The 12,813-nt window shown below is 40.1% G+C and overlaps 1 protein-coding gene across 1 annotated transcript; it reads left to right on the top strand.

Annotated features, from left to right (window-relative positions):
- The first annotated feature begins 2,338 nt into the window (after window positions 1-2,338).
- On the top strand, window positions 2,339-12,347 carry LOC100029309 (uncharacterized). Its single transcript, XM_001379051.4, has 2 exons — window positions 2,339-2,417; window positions 11,632-12,347. Exons 1-2 carry the CDS (start codon window positions 2,339-2,341, stop codon window positions 12,345-12,347), a joined length of 795 nt encoding a protein of 264 aa, XP_001379088.2.
- Window positions 12,348-12,813: the final 466 nt, after the last annotated feature.

The raw sequence follows: 12,813 nt of genomic DNA, 5'->3' as shown, positions 1-12,813 counted from the left end.
TCTCTACCATTTATAGGGAATTCATATCACTCTTCCTATTATGGAAGACACACTCGGTACACCATAGTTTTATATATATACACACACTGGGTATGGAGCTAAGGGATCGCCTGAATTAAGTCTCCTATTTGGGGGGAGGTGAACTTGTTTGCTCAACGTGACAGAAGTCACCAATAGAAGAACCAGGATGAAAAAGAGCCCAGGTCTTTTGACTACATATTCCTGATTTTTTCTGTGATTTGTGAATGTCGTACATTCTTCCCTTTACTTGAGATTTTTGATACTTGAGTGCTAAGATATCTGCGATCTAACAGAAGTTTGTAATGTTCCCTTAAGTTTTTTGGAAAGGTCACTTATTAAAGAAATGTACATACCTTTTTAAAGGCATCATTTTAAGTGTAATCTCAATCTAGGGATATTTTTTCATTATGCTCCGGGAATCCCACCATTTTGACAGTTTTCCCCAACAATGCAGATCACAGCTGCTTGTGCTTATAGGTGACTCTTGTCCATGTTCTCACCAAAGTTTTCCATGGATGGTCTTTCCAGGATGCTGAAGGCCTTCCTCACTTTCTGCTGATATCACAAGGGTCCCAGTGGAACACTGTCATCTCCCGCCCTTGTGAACAGCTCATTTGTTCTTCTCCTCGGCATTCCTTGATGAGACGTTTCATTCTTGTTCTTCTTCAGGGCTCTTCCATGGCTATATGGTGCAGCCTGATCACTCCCACCATGTCCTTTTCCATCGACTTTGGGGGATACCATTTTTTAGTTGTCCAGAGGCAGTTTGGGTCTCAGGCCGGATCCATGGCTTCAGGGGCTGTAGTTGGGGTCCCTGCCCTAAAGCATTTCCTCTTTTTGTTCACATCTGGATCCCTCTAATTTTTTATCTTTACTATTTGATCTACATATGTATGCAAGTGACAATTTTCTATTGTTATGTGCTTTGTACTAGGTGTTAAGATTAAAACCGCCAAACTGTGGCAGGTAAAAATTAGTTTCTCTGCTAGAAGTATTATATTTTATGAGGTTTATTAAAGGTTAAGAAGTAAAGAAAGTACAAGTAAGAAAGCACGTGCCTAGGAGGGACGAAAGGCCCATTCAGTTTCACTTACATCACGAGAGATGTGTCTGCTTGGAAGTGGAAGGAGGAAGAGCCTCCAGTAGGCTTTTACAGCCAGTTAAATAGAAATTTTGATCTTGCCCAGGTGGAAATCTCAGGGAGATTAGAGGGCATCCTGGGAACTAGAGCAAGGACTTCTGGGGATTGAAGTCCGGGGTTCGAATCTCCATTTTTACAAAGGACATTGACAAATATTATACCCCAACCACTAAATTGACTGAGATGCTCCCTAAATGCTGGAGATTTATGGTCATCTCCAGTACTGACTCCAAATATTCTAGTGAAGGTATTCCTAAGTCAAAAAAATTTGGCCAGAGTTCCTAATTCAAGAGGTGATCACCTTGCAAATACTCACGACTGACTTAGGAATCTAATTACCCCGCTGGCTACTATTTCTTGAGATACTGTTGGAGTCTATTCTGGTGACATCTAGAATATACTCTCGTGACCAAAACTCTAGGGGATGAGAGGGGGAAATGACTTATCCTGACCCCCAAAGAGAGAATCTTTTAGAAGGAAGGGAAAACAGCATGGCTAGGAAGAGCTCTGCATTTTCCTTCAGAAGACCTTGGAATCCAGTCCCAGATTTGGTATTTTATTAGTCGCATTATTTGAGTCACATTATTGCCTCGCTCTGAATCTCAGTTGACTCATCTCTAAGGCACCTCATAAACCTAAAAGTTCCACATAAATGAGAACTGTTAAAAATTCTTATTAAAATGAAGCTGTTGAACCATATGATCTCTAAGAATCTTGCCAACTCAGACATTCTAGCATCCTTTAAGGAACCCTGGTAAAAATAGAGATATTTTGGCCAACAATGACGGTGAGAGCCATCAATTAATATTTTAAAAATGTCCTCTAGATGGCTGACACTGTTCTGGGAGTACAAAAAGAGGCAAAACAAAAGAAAACAGTCCCTGTCTTCAAGGAGCTCACAGTCTAGTGGAGAGGAATAAAGAAATGTGTACCAACAAGTCGTATGCAGAATAAATAGGAAGTAGTGAAGGGTTGGTCTGAAAAGGATTTGGAAGATTGGATTTTAGCTGGGACTTGAAGGAAGCCAGAGAAGCCAGTAGAGAACAAGGAAGAGGAGCCTTCCAGGCATGGGAGAGAGCTGAAGAAAGTGCCCCAAGTGGAAAGCTTGACACACAAAAGCTGGAGGTTGTTAGGTTGTCAATTGTAAGGAGTCGGGATAGGTAGTTGGGCGAAGAGATGGAGAGTATGAAGGGCTTTGAAGGCCAAACAGAAGATGTTTCATTTGACCATAGAAAGGATAAGGAGCCCCTGGGAGGTACTGAAGAAGAAGGGGACATGTTCAGACCCAGGTTTTAGGGCAATGACTACTGGCTGAATGGAGCATGAATTGGAAGGAGAAACGAGAAGCAGGGAGGCCCACCAGAAGCAGTAACAGAAACCAGTAACCCCAGGGTGGAGATGAGAGAGGGAGTGGGTGAGAGATGTTTTAAAGGTAAATCCACGAGTCTTTGCAAGAACCTTGACAGCTGATGCACTATAAAATGACGCAGCTTTGTCATTTACTCTGAGCTCCTGCTCAGAAAGGGCATGTCCCAAGTTACACATTTCTTTTGGGAGGCCTCCTCTGGGTATTCTTGCTTCTAAAGTGGTTTGAGCCATGTGTGAGGAAGTCATAACCTTGTTTGCTTCAGTTTCCTCATCTGTAAAAGGAGTTGGAGAAGGAAATGGAAAACCACTCTAATCTGTCTGCTAAGAAAACCCCAAATAGGGGCATGAAGAGTCAGACAGAATTGAAAACGACTGACCAAGAGGAACAGAATTGTTATTGAGCTAATGAATGAAAAGAAAAGCACGCATGAATTATTTAAAAAGCTCTTGGCACTACAATACATACTTTGGGTACAAATAAAAAACAGTCCTCAACTATAGGAGGGTGATAGGGATCGATACTCTACTGGCTTAAAAGTATCTTGGTACCCACTTTAATAAAAAAATAATTCTGATAAGAGAAGGCACTACTTGAAGGGGAGGGATGTTTCATTCTAGAAATTCAAGATGATGGTGACTAGACTCATTAGGTAATCAACTGGCATTTGCTTTTCAGGAACTGTTATACTCATTTGATTACTATAACCAAAGAAAGGTGCTAGTGGCAGGATGGGAATACAGACGAAATACCATGTGGTAGGTCCAGGACCTACTCTATAAGATGAACCCTCTCACCAATCAGAAGAGTTCAATCCCTTGGGGTCCACTGAAGGACTATCTAGCCAGAGAGTGGAACGATGGCAGCGGGAATAATAGTAATAGTAGCATGGTAGGAAAATGGCTGGACTGCCGTCTTATTGTACTTCTGTTACCCCTCTTTTAAAAAAAAATTATTAAGAAATAAGAAAATAGTTAAGAAAAAAGAGAGCTTCGTTCACTTTTTCATTTTCTACTTTGTTTTATGTTGTGTTTTACTCTCGTGTACACTACTTTTCCTTCTTCAAGGAAGGAAGGAGATAGATATATAAACAGTAGTATTACAACTTCACAAAAGAAAAAAAAAAGATCAACATTAAAATTCACATAGAAGGCCAGAGGCAAGATCTTAAATTTATACTGTATATAAATTCTGTATTAGCCAAATTCAAATTTGAGAAAATTAATTTGAGAAAAAATTGTTTATTAACTTTTTACAAAGCCCCACATGTTTATTCGGACAATTATTCATGAAAAAGAACAACAATATTTAAAGTTTAATGTCTTGATTGTTGGAAGGAGAATTTTATGCTACTAATTGCTTCATGTACCCTTATTTTTCTCTATGACTATGGACACCAGAAATTGATTCCTATACGGATGGACTCTGTGGAAGAGTATGTAGAAGATAACAGAAAAGTCTGTAAGTCAGGATGAACTGGGCATCTCACTTCTAGAAACAATCTAGAAGCCAGAGGGATCCCAGAAATACGAGGAGTTGAATCTGCTAATGGCCCTGTCAGGGAGACGAGGGTCCAAATCAAGGGAGGCAACATGGCGAACCAAGAGTCCAGAAGACCTTGGTTTGAAGCCAGCCTGCCCCTTTGGGGATGTGGCTCTGGGAATCTACTTGCCCTCTTTCTCAATTTTCTCATGTTTCAGATGAAGACCTGAGACAGGATGGCTTTAATACTCCTTCTTGCTCTAAGACGATGATCCTTTGGTTCTACAAATTCAAGCTCAAACCAGTTTTGAATATAGGAGGTGAACTTGGCAAATGACTTTTCTTTTTTAAGGAATAAAGCCTACATTCAGCCAGACTTCACAAGAATGGCCAAATCGGTCACCAGCACTGGCTGAGTTTGCTACAGAATAGCCAACATGGGCAAAAAGAAATTAGTTAAGAGCTTTAAAGGGTCTTATTCACTTAGCTTAAAATATGGGAAAGGAATCTCTCGAGAACAATAGAGAGCAGGCGTTTTCTCATCCTGAGGGCCATTAACTGTGAGATATTTTCCAAGAGTAGAGGAATAATGAAACCGCTAAAGAGGGTAAAGGAAGAAGATAGAACAAAATTTCATCTAGGCTGCACTCGTTTATAACTATGTACAGGAAAGAGTGGTTCCACACAAGGAGTTCATTATGAGAGAGACACATAATCTGGGAATCTATAGAGCTGGGCATTTGCACCTTTGCGACACATCTGTCTTCTCTTGTTCTCATGCTGTCCCTCTGGATTCAGCATCTCTTCTGGGAAGGTTGCTAAGTACCTCCCTAGTCCTATTCCTCTTCCTAGCTCAACTCAGCTCAAGGAGTCTAAAATTGTAACTCCTCTCAATTTGAAACTGGACTTCAACACTGTCATGGGGAAGCAGGTAGAGAAAAACAATCCGTCCCTTTTCAAAAGCTGTCTGGTTTTTTGGAGGCCATTGAGAGTATGGCGGGCCCTTCCACCAATGACCTTCTCTATTAGTCAAACTAGTGGAAGAACTTGACACCTCCTAAAGGGGCAGCAATATGTAAACACTTCTAGGAATTCCTTTAAAGATGGCGATTTTCATCTTCTTACTCATCTTGGGCTAGGTCAGGGTGGGACCTTGCACCCTTTACAAACGATAAAATGATTCAATAGAAATGTAGAAAAGATTTCTGCTCTTTACAAAAGGCAAATGTGGTTTTTGCTATCTGCCTCTTTTTATATCATGAAATCTCAAATAGGCTGAGACCAAGTCATTTGATCAAGGTCCCCCCCCTTGACCCTTTACGTTCAGACTTTCTCAGTTAAAGATTTCTTGTTCCAAGAACTCATTCAAGGGGCTTTGGGCATATCTGGCCATATTCTGACCTCTTACTAGCTCTCAGTGGGCTTGATATTATTCCAATGCTAGTCAAAAGCCTCTTCAAAATCAATGAGGCAATTCTTGAGCATTCTTCGGGGAAGGCCCAAGCCTATGATAACTGGTCAGCCTGGTGTTCACATGCTCATTCACAAACATGAGACGTAATTCATCACCGCCACCAAAATAAGCCCCCCACCATTTAATACAATTTCGTAGAGTATTTGTTTCCTGTCTCAGTATTCATCTGAGTAAAGAAAACCAAATAAGCCACAATAACTTCTTTCCTTTAAGAAAGGGAGAACAAAGGGGAAAAGGAAGGACATTAAGAACCTTCCCTATTAGAGAGGAAAATGTGTTCCAAGAACATTTGTGGGTGGACTTTCCGCATCAGGAGCAGGAACCTAGGATTACCAGGAAGTTACCGTCTTCAGTCCCAACCCCATTTCCCCTGAGGAATCCAACTGTCCTGCTGGAAAATTCCTCTGGTGATTCTGAACTTGGGATCTGCATATTTATGCTCAAGGGGTGGGTGGATAGACTTTAGAGCATTGGCAAACTGAACAGAAAACAAACCTTTATTTCAAAATAATTTTTTTTCTTTTATACTCATATGTTTTTATTTTATTTTATTTTTTTCCTTTTGGTCTTTCTCACTGCCTCTTTTTTTTATTTTTATTTAGTCAATTTAGAACATTATTCCTTGGTTACAAGAATTGTATTCTATCCCTCCTTCTCCTCCCCCATCCTTCCTGTAGCCCACATGCAATTCCACTGGGTATTACATGTGACCTTGATCAGAACCAATTTCCATGTTGTTGGTGTTTGCACTAAGGTGATCATTTAGAGTCTGTAAAAATGGAGATTTGAACCCCAGACTTCAATCCCCAGAAGTCCTTGCTAGCTCCCAGAATTCTCCCTAATGTCCCTTCATGGTCACCATAAACTGTTGAGATTAAAATTTAGTTTCTCTAAAAGTATTATACTTTTATTATATATTATATATATCATTTATAATATAATATATATATTATACTGCTAAAAGTATTATATTTTTATGAGATTTATTAAAGATTAAGAAATAAAGAAAATAAAATTAGAAAGCATGTGCAACCTACATTTTACCAGCTAGGTAGAGAGCTGCCTGTCCCTAGAAGCGGAAGCCGAGAGAGAGAACTCAAGTAGGTGGAGAGCCCCTTTAAATAATAATTTGTGATCTCGCACTCAGGGAGATTAGAGAGAATTCTGGGAGCTAGCAAGGACTTCTGGGAATTGAAGTCTGGGGTTCAAATCTCTCTGAAAATACTTACAGATGATTATCCCAAACTTGGCTCCTACTTGTCTTCTATAATCTAGTCCCTTTTCTGTCTTTTCTAGTGTGGCAACTTTCTGTAGTCCTGGCTACTGACTGGGTAAATGCATCATTGCTTAGATCATTTTAATTGGGCCCTGATGGATTTTTACATATAAGACTTTGATAGTCTATATTTTCATCCAGAAATTTTCTTTTTTATTTGTATTTTTCTATTGTTTTTTTTTTTATTTCTCTTGCCAATTGATTCATATACCTCATAACTCAGCCATGCATCCCTAAGTGATCCTGTGTTTTTCAGTCACCCTCTTCACAGGGAAATGTAAAAGATGTTATTATTTTTAATTGCAAAGTTTAAATTCTGTTTGAGAAGAATTTTAGGTAAAGAAAGATGCTACCTCTCCAAATCCAGAAACTGAACTGTTTGGAGAAGACACCACAAAGATGCCTCCAGACCACAAGCTGCACGAGAAGATCAAGAATGAACTTTGAGTGTGGTTGATTGAACATTTATTTGTATGTATACTTTCATGCCAAAGGGGACTGCCCCCTAACTGGATTTTTGTCAATGCAACCAGCAATTATTGGTTTTGTTCTTTTTTCCTCTTAGCCTTAAATTATTGTAATCTTTAAGTTGATTATGTTTTCATGATCCTTTTGGGGAAAATATTTCCCAACAAGGATCAAACAGGGAGATGTAAAAATGGAGATTTGAACCCTAGACTTCAATCCGCAGAAATCCTTGCTAGCTCCCAGAATTCTCTCTAATCTCCCTGATTGTGATATCACAAATTATTACTTGAGCTCTCTTTCTGCTTCTGCTTCTAGGGATAGACGGCTCTCTACCGAGCTGGCAAAATGTAGGTTGCGCATGCTTTCTTATTTTTTATTTTCTTTATTTCTTAATCTTTAATAAACTTCATAAAAATATAATACTTTTAGGAGAGAAACTAAATTTTAATCTTAACAAGTCTATATCCCCAGCCAAATCACCTCGACCCATGTAATCAAGCAGCTATTTTTCTTCTGTGTTTCTACTCCCACAGTTTTTCCTCTGAATGTGGATAGTGTTCTTTCTCATACATCCCTCCGGGTTGTTCAGGATCACTGAATTGCCACTAATGGAGAAGTCCATCACCTTCGATTGTACCACAGTGGATCAGTCTCTGTGTATAATGTTCTCCTGGTTCTGCTCCTCTCACTTTGCATTACTTCCTGGAGGTCGTCCCAGTCACGTGGAATCCCTCCAGTTCATCATGCCTTTGAGCACAATAGTATGCCATCACCAAATTATTATAATCCTTATATTTTATGCATTTAAAAACATCCTGAAACTAGATCTGTAGATTTCACCAGATCACCAAAGGGGTCTCACACACACAAATTAAGTATCCTTCCTTGCTTTAATAGGTCTTTACAAGCATTGGACATCTGTGATTTCTCCACTGGATCACAGAAACACACAAGATATTCCACCTAAATATCCAGACCTCCTCCAACTCCACCCCAATAATCATCTCAATAATCATACAGGGCAATGCTGCAATATACCTGGGGAAGGAGCTCAGTGTTTGACACTCCTTCACCACAGGCAGCCCTGACTTGCTGTGCTCCCCCTCCCCCAGCACCACTTCCCCCACCTTTTCCCCAGCTTCCTACTCTTTCTCTTGGTCCTAGCAGGGGCCTGGACTCTCTTTTTGGAGAACATTCTCCCAGAAATAAGAGCAAGGTGGTCAAGATGGAGGCATAGAGGCAGCAAAAGTCCAGCTAACATAAAAATGACAATCCCACCCAAATTAATTAATTTGTTTTGCCATACTCATTGAACTACCAAAAAACTTCTTTTCTGACATAGAAAAAACCATAACAAAGTTCATTTGGAAGAACAAAAGATCAAGGATATCAAGGGAAATCATGAAAAAAATGCAAAGGAAGGAGGACTTGCACTCCCAGATCTCAAACTATAAAGCAGCAGTCATCAAAACAATTTGGTAGTGGCTAAGAGACAGAAAGGAGGATCAGTGGAATACACTTCGGGTAAGTGACCTCAGCAGGACAGTCTATGATAAACCCAAAGATCCCAGTTTTTGGAGGGCAATTTGGAACTATACCCAAAGAATGATAAAAGACTGTCTGCCCTTTGATCCAGCCATAGCACTGCTGGGTTTGTACCCCCAAAGAGATAATAAGGAAAAAGACTTGTACAAGAATATTCATAGTTGGGCTCTTTGTGGTGACCAAAAATTGGAAAATGAGGGGATGCCCTTAGACTGGGGAATGGCTGAACACGTTGTGGTCTATGTTGGTGATGGAATACTATTGTGCTAAAAGGAATAATAAAGTGGAGAAATTCCATGGGAACTGGGATGACCTCCAGGAAGTGATGCAGAGCGAGAGGAGCAGAGCCAGGAGAACACTGTACATAGACACTGATACATTGTGGTACAATCGAATGTAATGTACTTCTCCATTGGTGTCAATGCAATGTCCCTGAACAATCTGCAGGGATCTGTGAGAAAATAAAACACTATCCACAAGCAGAGGACAAACTGTGGGAGTAAAAACACCGACGAAGGACAACAGCTTGACTACAGCAGTGGAGGGGATATGATAGAGAAGAGACTCTAAATGAACATCCTAATGCAAATACCAACAACATGAAAATGGGTTTGGATCAAGGACACATGTGATACCCAGTGGAATCGCACATTGGCTATGGGAGGGGTGGCCGGAGGGTGGGAGAGGAAAAGAAAATGATCTTTTTTTCCAATGAATAATGTTTGAAAATGACTAAATAAAATGTTGAAAAGGAAAAAAATAAAAATAAATAAGAATAAAATTTAAAAAATTGTTATCACCTGAGTAGCTAGAAGAATTACACTTAGAGGGAACAGTGACAAACTGTACAGGATGAAATAACAAAACATAAATATGTATATAGATATATGTATGCATAAATACATGCATATATATAATATCTATGAATATAGATATTACATATATATATAACTAGAGTTAAAAAAAGAGGTTAATACTAAAAGAAATGGGAAAAGAAACAAATGGGGGTAAATTCATATGTCACAAAGAAGTTCATGGCGGGAGGGGGGAGAACACCAAAAAACTCGAAGGGTAAAGAGGTTGGAGACAGGAAATACTCAACTCTTACGTGCATTGAAATTGACTCAAAGACGGAAGAACAATCCAATCCACTAGGGCAGAGAATAGATTTGCACCTTATAGGGGATTAGAAGGGTAATAAATGGACTGGTGGGGAGGGAAGCAATAAAAGGGAGGGAGAGGGTGGGGGTAGTTTAAAAAGACTGTAAAGAAAACAATAGGGGAATAAGAAGGGAGGGGGGTAGAAAGGTAGGTAATATAAGGGTGGGGACTAGGGGGACTGATTAAAAATAAACATTGGTGTAGAAATAGTGAAAGAAGAAAAGGCAGGATCAAGAGTAGAAACCAAAATGCTGGGAAATACACAGCTGGTAATCATAACTTTGAATGTGAATGGAATGAACTCACCCATAAAACACAAGCGAGTAACAGAGTGGATTTGAAGCCAAAACTCTATAATATGCAGTCTGCAAGAAACACACATGGGGAAGGTAGATACTCATAGGGTGAAAGTAAGAGGATGGAGCCAAATCTATTGGGCATCAAGTTATTAAAAGAAGGCAGGAGTTGCAATCATGATATCTGACAAAGCCAAAGTAAAATAGATTTATTTAAAAGAGATAAGGAAGGTAATTATATCCTGATAAAAGGTAGTGTAGACGATAAGGAAGTATGAGTACTCAACATGTATGCACCAAATGGCATAGCTTCCAAATTTTTAAAGGAGAAACTAGAGGAACTCAAGGATGAAATAGATAGAAAAACTATACCGGTTGGAGACATGAACCTTCCTCTATCAGACCTAGATGAATCAAACCAAAAAATAAATGAGAAAGAGGTAAGAGAAGTGAATGAAATCTTAGAAAAATTAGAGTTAGTAGATATGTGGAGAAAAATAAATAGGCAGAAGAAGGAATACACCTTCTTTTCAGCAGCACATGGTACATTCACAAAGACTGACCATATAATAGGGCATAAAAACATTGAAAACAAGTTCAAAAGAGCAGAAATAATAAATTTGGCCTTCTCAGACCACAATGTAATGAAACTAATTATTAGTAAGTGTACATGGAGAGGCAAATCAAAAATTAACTGGAAATTAAACAATACAATTCTGCAAAATAGATTAGTTAAAGAACAAATCATAGAAACAATAACTTCTTTGAAGAAAATGACAATGATGAGACATCCTTTTAAAACCTATGGGATGCAGTCAAAGCAGTGCTCAGGGAAATTTATATCCTTGAGTTCATATATTTACAATCTAGAGAGGGCACAGGTCAATGAATTGGGAATGCAAATTAAAACACTAGTGAATGAATTAAAAATTCTCAGAGGAAAACTAAATTAGAGATCCTAAAAATCAAAGGAGAAATTAATAAAATTGAAAGTCAAAGAACTATTGATTTAATAAATAAGACTAGAAGCTGGTACTTGGAAAAAACAACTAAAATAGAAAATGTACTGGTCAATCTAATTAAACAAAGGAAAGAAGAAAACCAAATTGACAGTATCCAAGATGAAAAAGGAGACCTCACCTCTAATGAAGAGGAAATTAAGACCATCATTAAAAACTACTCTTCCCAAATATATGACAACAAATATGGCAATCTAAGTGATATGGATGGATCTTTTAAAAAAATATAAATTCCCTAGACTAACAGAGGAAGAAATAGACTACCTAAACAACCCCATATCAGAAAAAGACATTGAACAAGCCATCAAGGAAGTCCCTAAGAAAAAATCCCCAGGTCCAGATGGAGATCTTTCTCCTGACCCCTGTTACTAAATTAGCCTAGGCGGGGTGCTCCCTGCTCTTAGCCAGGAGCCTAGTCTGGACGAGCAGCGGTCGGGCTTCTGTGGCTCCGCTAAACCTTTGGAGCGTTGCCAGGCTCCGCAGTCCTGGCCTCCGTCGCGATCTGTCCGGTTGCCAGGTCAGCCCTCCACCCTGCCAGGCTGCCCGCTCCCGTCCTCAGTGACTGTCCTCCACCCCAGTGAGACTCGGCCTGTCCCGATGCCATATTTAAGAGCCTCCGTCCTGAGAAACATGCTGGACAACAAGCGGGACACCAAAGAGGAGCAGGCAGAAAAAATTCGAGCGGCCTTTGAGCTCTTTGAGGAGGACGGAAGCAGGACAATCAGCGTCCGAAACCTCCCGATCGCCATGAGGCCTCTGGGCTTCAGACCCGACAGGAAAGAGGTCGAGCAGCTGAAAGCCGAGCTGGACAAGGAGGGGAGCGGCAAAGTCCACTTTAGTGACTTCCTCGCACTGATGACCAAAAAGATGGCTGAAAGGAATGTTGAGGAAGAGATCCAGAAGGCCTTCCCTTTCTTTGATGACGAGGACACAGGAACAATCACCCTGAAAAGCCTGAAACGGGTGGCCTCGGAGCTGGGGGAAAAGGTCAGTGAGGAGGAGCTGCAGGACATGATCGATCACGCTGATCTAAACGGCGATGGAGAAGTTGATCCGCACGAACTCCTGAGTGTCATCAAAAAAGCCAGGAAGGTTTGAGGACCTTTTAAATAAACGTTTGTTGTCAGTTCAGGTTTTTGCCGCGGCCTCAGATTTCCCCCGTGTCCCTCCTTCTCCTCCCAGAGAGTCATCCTATGCAGAAAACAGGTGTAAAAGGGTGAAATCAGCAAAATTCATCATTATGTAAAAACATCCGAAACTGTCTCTGCTTGTCACTTGGGCAAAGAACTGGGGGGAGGTACCTTCTCACAGCTCTATTTCAGAGCAAGGCCAGCCTTGGAGTAGCAACCCCAGCAAGAGAGTGTGACGGTGTTAACCAATCCAGTCTCTCTCCTACCCTAGCTGGGAGAGGTAGAGACCACGTCTCTTCTAGATTTTACGAAATTCAAGTCTTTGATCCAATTTGAATTCATTATAGAATATAGTATACAGTGTTGGGCTGTTTCTCCAGTTTTCCCTGCCATTCCATGCCTGTTTTTTGTCATTTTATGATCATTTTCAGGCT

The sequence above is a fragment of the Monodelphis domestica genome, chromosome 3 (genome assembly GCF_027887165.1).
Source record: "Monodelphis domestica isolate mMonDom1 chromosome 3, mMonDom1.pri, whole genome shotgun sequence".
Taxonomy (NCBI): domain Eukaryota; kingdom Metazoa; phylum Chordata; class Mammalia; order Didelphimorphia; family Didelphidae; genus Monodelphis; species Monodelphis domestica.
The sequence above is the reverse complement of the archived record's forward strand: the minus strand, read 5'-3'. Positions and strand labels throughout refer to the sequence as shown.

Excerpts from the sequence above, each read along its gene's own strand:
- LOC100029309 (XM_001379051.4), top strand. The coding sequence starts at position 2,339 with ATGGAGAGTATGAAGGGCTTTGAAGGCCAAACAGAAGATGTTTCATTT. Across the intron at positions 2,418-11,631 it reads GGATAAGGAGCCCCTGGGAG|GCGGGGTGCTCCCTGCTCTT; the intron begins GTACTGAAGAAG and ends AAATTAGCCTAG.